Raw genomic sequence first — 5,945 nt, forward strand, 5'->3', positions numbered from 1 at the left:
TATTGTGGATGTGCACAGAAAGCCCTGTCAGGCACTGCACAAATATGCAGTTGCAAGTTCTTCCCCCCAAGAGCTGCTTGTGCGCATTCATAAAGCCTCAGGGTCCCTGACTGAGGCTCTTCTGTGCTGCAGCTATGAATGCAAAATGACAAATGGCTGCTGAAAGCCAGACTGTGGAACTAAAGCAGGGAGACAACGTGTGCAGCTCAGGGACTTGTAGTGACTAGTAAGGTAGAAGCAGATTTTGGACTCACCACTAATTCCAGAGAAAGCACGTCTAACAGCATCTTCTGGATGCAGCCTCCAGCCTTGGGTATTGGGGGTGGACTTCAGCAGGGATGGAGGGAAGAGCACCACCTCCGGAAGCCCCAGCAGCACTGCCATTGCTCTCTAATATCTCTCAGGAGAAAGACAGCAGTGATCTTGCTTTGTTTTCTCTGCAAACCTTGATCCCTGTAGTAGCTTTCTTTCTCTGAAGCATCTGGCAGAAAGCTCTACCAGGGGGTTTGTGCCCTGCTGGGTTTTATTTGTTCATATACTTCTTAAAGTTAACAGCAAAACTACCCAGAAAAACTACACCGAGCACAAGAGAGCACCCAGCAAGGTGCAAATGTCTTTTGAATCATGATTATTTGAGTAAATGCGATATCTTTTATTAGACCAACTAAATAATTGGAGAAATTGTTCTGAGGCATTAATTCAGAGGTGGAGTGTGCAAAGCAGGGAGTTGCAGCTTTTGACAGGGGTACAAGACAGTCGAGATGCTAGGATTTCCAAGGAGTCCAAGAGTTTTTCCAGCTTCCATTGAGTGTTAGACACTTGTAACCCTTAGGCTTTTCTGGGAATCCTGGCCTATGGTGCTAGTCCCTGTGGATTAAGCAGCAAAGCCTCCATTAACTGCAGCAAGAGAAAGATCAGGACCCGAAAGAGCACGAGAGACTGAACCAGAATCTAAAGTGGTGCGACACATCTGCCATGGGGCCATAAGAAGGTGTAAGATACAGCACAGCATAAGCCTCCTTCACATTTATTCCTTGCATGTATCCATCTGGGCCCTTGGTTTGTGAATTATGAACCAGCATAGATTCCCTTTGACTTGGGCTGGTTAACCGTGTGCAATGTACTCCACTTCCTATGGGAGGTTTTGCTGGCACTTAGAACTAAAAACATTTTTCTGCATCTGCTATATTCAAGCAAATGAAAGCATCTCCTCTCTTCATTGTACCACATACCATCTTTGAAGTATGTATTTATCCTTTTGGATGAAAACTAAGTGCCTCTTTCTGGGTATTGCCCTGTGAGACAGCAGAGTGAATTTGCAGCCAGGCTTTCTCCATCTAAATACAACCTCAACCATGGATACAGTTGTACAGACTGTGAGGAAGGAGCTGCAGACTCACAGATGGGAGCAGTTTGAAGCTCCAGAGAGCTAAAAGCATGTGCTTTGTGCTAGAGGACCCAATCCTGCAATGTGATGAGCATCTTTGGCAAAGTGGTAAGTAAGCTGAACACCCATTCACTTGAGCCAAATGTGTCTTTTTTATGCATCAGAGGAGGCACAGAAAGCTTTATGCATAGATTACCGTATTCAGGATGAACCAGTTCCATGTGCGACAGACCAATGACTGCATTTATTCTCCTGAAAATGAATTTTCAGCAGCATACACCAGTTCTTTGAGATCTGCAGGGACATTCAGGCCTGGTACATAGAGAGAGGACAGAGCACTTGTTCCCCACTGTTTAATCAAGGTAAGGGGTATCTGCTGAAAGACCGCTGAATAAGCTTTTGGGTAGGGAAACACAGGTCCTGATAGGATGCTAAGACAAATGAAGGTATTGATTCATTAGTGCATTTCTCCAGTGCTGAGCATGCAGAAGTCATTGTGAATGAATGGGTGTAGAGCTCTGACATGCCAGCGGATTGGCATCCATTACCAAAAGACAGAAAAGCTTGAAGGATGTTGGAGCATGAGTGACAAGGGACCTGTCATCAGCATATCCCTGTGAAAGGTACCACCTCATTAAACTGATGGTGGTTCAGATGACACTGTATTTAGGGCACCTGAAGCCGGCTCACCTGCAGGTATATGCCCTTATGCTTGCTATTGGCAGTTTTTGTGTCCCAGATACCAATCCCCACAGCCTTTCCAGGGCAATATCAGGCCCTGCTATTTTGGGGTGAAATCTTCCTACATAAAGTGACTCAGAATATATTGCACTTGCAAGCATCATGTGACAGATGCTAAAACAGTCTTGCTAAAGGTGTAAAAACGGCAAATCACAGTGCAAGTCACTGGATATGATCTGAGGTATAGGAATGAAAGCGAGACGATCTCCTGACAGCTATCGCAGAAGCTCTTGCTTCAGACAGATGGGAGAAGATAGCCAAGGCAGTCTGGGGGACATACAAGGCATCTTCTGTTTTACTGGGTCCGGGCCCTTAGACGCGATCATTCCTTGGCTAGTCTGAGCGTGTGGACCCACTCCCTCCACAGGCCTCACCCATGTGAAAATGGTTAAAGGCGTGCACACAGCACAGATGGGCTGTTTGCCAGAGCAGTTTTTTATCCCGCACACATGGGAGGGTTGTACAATATTAAATGCTAAATAGATCCCATCATGAAAGCAGAACAGTGCTCAGTGCCAGATGTGAATGGATATGGCCTGTGGGGCTAGGTTGCCTCTGGTAGGTAGGCATGGCCAAGGCGTTTTGCCCCAGGAATCCCCAGTGATTGAGAGAGCAGGCGTTTTGTGATTTTTAAAAGGAATGAGATATCACTGAAGGGGTCATATTAACAGGACAGCTGCCCCTCTATAGCCAGCTTGGCTTTAAACTGGAGCAGCATTTCATGATGCCCGGGCATCGGCTAGGCCAGGCTCGGAGAGCGTGCAGGGAATGGAGTAGTGCAAAATGTTTGTATGGTGAAGAGTCCCTGGGTGTATTTGTTTGTTGGAAATTGGGAATACAGCTCTGTAGCTCTGTACAGGACATGCATATGTGGAGGGTCTGGGGGCAGGTATCTGCATGCAGAATGCTAGTGAACACTGGTATAGTTAATGTGTGAGGTGACCCCCTCTGACTGCAAAGAGGATGTAGATATGATGCATGTGAGGAAGAGATTCTGGGTACATGCCTGTATGTGGAGAGGCGAGAGAGGGAGCCCTGTGCACGCCCATGTGTGAGAAAGATGTGCTTGTGGGTGATCATTTATGGGGAATGGAGACAGAGCCCTCTTCATTGGCAAGCTTGTTCACGATAGAAACGTAGCCCTGCATATGGGGAATGTGTCTGGAGGAGGGTGTGGTGGGGTGGGAGCTCTGGCTGGCTGGCTGCAGAGATTGCATAGCAAACCGGTGCAAGAAAAGACAGGCTCTAACAACACATCACAACCTTTAAGTCGCTCTATCCACATTGCCAGCAAAGTATATAGCTCCCTGCTGGAGGGCACTACAGAGTGTTTCTAAAAGCCTGTGAAAAGGATGCCACTCTTTTCTATTGGGTATTTTCTAAAATAACAACCACTGGCCCTTATTTTGCTTCTGTTGAGCCTTCTTGGTTTCATCCCAATTGTAGACTCTTGTAAAGGCCGTGGCATACGTGGCGATCTGATCTGCTTCCTTTCAGCACTCTCCCCAGCGCTCGTGCGTCATAAACTAGCACTGCCATGGCCTTTCGCTATCTGGCCGCTGCACGGCCCCAGTGGCCTTGAAGGGGGGGATGATTGACTGTCAGCAGCCGGTGATGCCTTTGGGTCTGTGTTGTCTCCCTGCAGTCAGGCCGGACTGCAGGGGGAAGGAGCTGGCTGCTGTGTGAATCCACAAGGAAAAGAGCAGGTCCTTCTAAGCCAGTTCATGTGTTTGGTATGATGATGGGGGCAGGGAATTGCTTGGGTGGGCTTTGCACAAGGACCAGACACCAAGGTTTTGTGCTGGCCCTCTTGCCTGATGGACATTAGAGAGAGCGGCTTGCTGGAGGAAGCTAAACAGCATTTAATTTTATACTCTCCCAACCTTATTGTGTAGTGGCAAAAACTGCAGCCTTTTTCTTGCGCTGCCTGTGCTGGGGAGGGGGGTGGGGGTTGCTATAGTAACCTGAGCCAGGGAATTCCTGCTGCTTTTTGTAGCACTCCTGATTTCTAGCCCTGGGTGCTCTGGAGTCCCTGCCAGGCCCACTGAGTCCTGGGAAGGGCTGAGGGTTGGTCAGCTGCAGAGCACCCCGCATCCCTGTTTGCTCCCCAGTTCCTGTTTCCACCACCCCGCACCCCACCCCATGCACTGTCTCGCTTCCTATGCAGGGCGAGGGACATGTCTGTTAATATGTGCATGCTCTCAAGTTCATTTTTTGGGAAACACAAGCCAGCAGCCAGGAGCTTGGTAAAGCAAGACCAGAATCGTTCTGCTGTGGCAGAAGCCGCACAGCGGTGCCCAGGTGGTTCAGCAGGCTTAGGGGAATATTCACTGTCTGTTTAGGAGGCTAAAAACATTTTAGGTCTCCAGAATGATTTCCTGTAATGCTCGAAGCAAAGGGATCTGATCTGCTGGGAGTATAGATAGCATTTGACCATGCAGACTCACCAGGACCAATTCCAAAAGGGACCCTGGACCACAATAAACCCGGCAGATTTCCATTAATTAGCGTAATTCATCCTTGACTTTTCCTGTTGTCCAGACTCGAGCTAAAGGAACTGCTGGCTTCAGAGCTGGGCAGGGCCATTCGTTCTCCATTTGCTCACGCCACCCACAGTGTTTCTGTCTTAGGTACTTCCTGGGTCCTCTCTGCTAGGAATTGCCTTTGAGGAAGCCACTTCACATCTTGGTGATTGGTTTCTTCTTTCTAAAATGAAGGTTAGAACATGAAGTATGTGCGAGGTAATATTAACGGCAGGTGTTTGAAGCAGGCAGGTGATTACTCTTCCATACGGTGTTTGACTCTGGCTGGCAATAGGATGCAAACTCCGGGGATGACCATATTGTGCAGTCTCTCAAGCCTGGCTCTTCAGGGTTAAGGATGAAGGGCTTCTACCCATGCATCTGCCTCCTGAAGACTGATCTAGGGCATGTGTCTGGTAGGGGGTGACGCTAAGGAAGAAGCAGGAAAGCGAAAAGCCAATTAGTGGCTACTGAATCAGCACTACAGACCTTGTGCTTCCCCTTACATGCGCACTTTCAGGCAGGCCTCCTTTGTCTTCACTGGCAGGAGTCCCTGTGGCGGCTACGATTGCAGCACACGCACTACAGCCGTGCTGACCCGAGCGCCCTGTGTTTTCCAGGGATCTGTTTTCCGGCCATGCACCTGGCTTGCTAAGAACAGATGTTAATTCCATCGCGCTTCTTCCAACACGTGGCTGTCACACGAGACAGCCAGGGATGCTGCTCAGGCATGTTCCTGACTGTCTATTAAAAGCCCTACAAAGACGCATCCGGCCCCGAAATGTAAATTAGACTGATCCAAACGAATGAGGAGCAAGGAGAAGAGAGCGGGCTCCTAATCTGCCACGCTGTATTGCATCTGCACCCAGGGACTTGCTGGAGAGGAGCAGGTAGCTGAACGCGTGCTGTCGTGGACTGAGCACAGAAAATGCAAGCTGGAAGGGACCTGAGGAGGACTGTCCCCAACTACATCACCCCAGCCCGGGCTCTGGCTAGCTGCCTCTTCAAAACCTGCAAGGGCCGAGACTCCACAGACTGGCCCAGTGTTTCGCCACCCTCCTGGCCTAATATCCAACCCAAACCTCCCTTGCTCCTTGTCCTGTCGTCCGCCACGGCTGAGAGCGGCCCAGCGCCATCCTCTCTGGGAGCTGAACGTCTTGCCTCCGAGCCCCGGGGGCGGGGCGGGGAAGCGGCGGCAGGTGACTCCGGGGTGTCGAGGCAGGCTCTGGCGGGGGCAGGGAGGCGGCGCTGCGCATGCTCGGGCCGGGCTGGGGGCGGGGAGCCGGCGCTGTCCG

The 5,945-nt window shown here is 50.0% G+C and overlaps 1 protein-coding gene across 2 annotated transcripts in view; it reads left to right on the forward strand.

Moving 5' to 3' along the window:
* Positions 1–1,267: 1,267 nt before the first annotated feature.
* Positions 1,268–5,945, forward strand: part of SCN3B (sodium voltage-gated channel beta subunit 3) — an 18,630-nt gene continuing 13,952 nt past the window's right edge. For both annotated transcript variants that reach the window (XM_019509804.1, XM_019509795.1), the window contains exon 1: positions 1,268–1,495. In XM_019509804.1, coding sequence (XP_019365349.1) covers positions 1,438–1,495 — 58 coding nt within the window. In that variant the 5' untranslated portion in view covers positions 1,268–1,437. The remainder of the gene's footprint in view (positions 1,496–5,945) is intronic.

The sequence above is a fragment of the Gavialis gangeticus genome, unplaced genomic scaffold (genome assembly GCF_001723915.1).
Source record: "Gavialis gangeticus isolate Ggan-Ray unplaced genomic scaffold, GavGan_comp1, whole genome shotgun sequence".
Taxonomy (NCBI): Eukaryota; Metazoa; Chordata; order Crocodylia; family Gavialidae; genus Gavialis; species Gavialis gangeticus.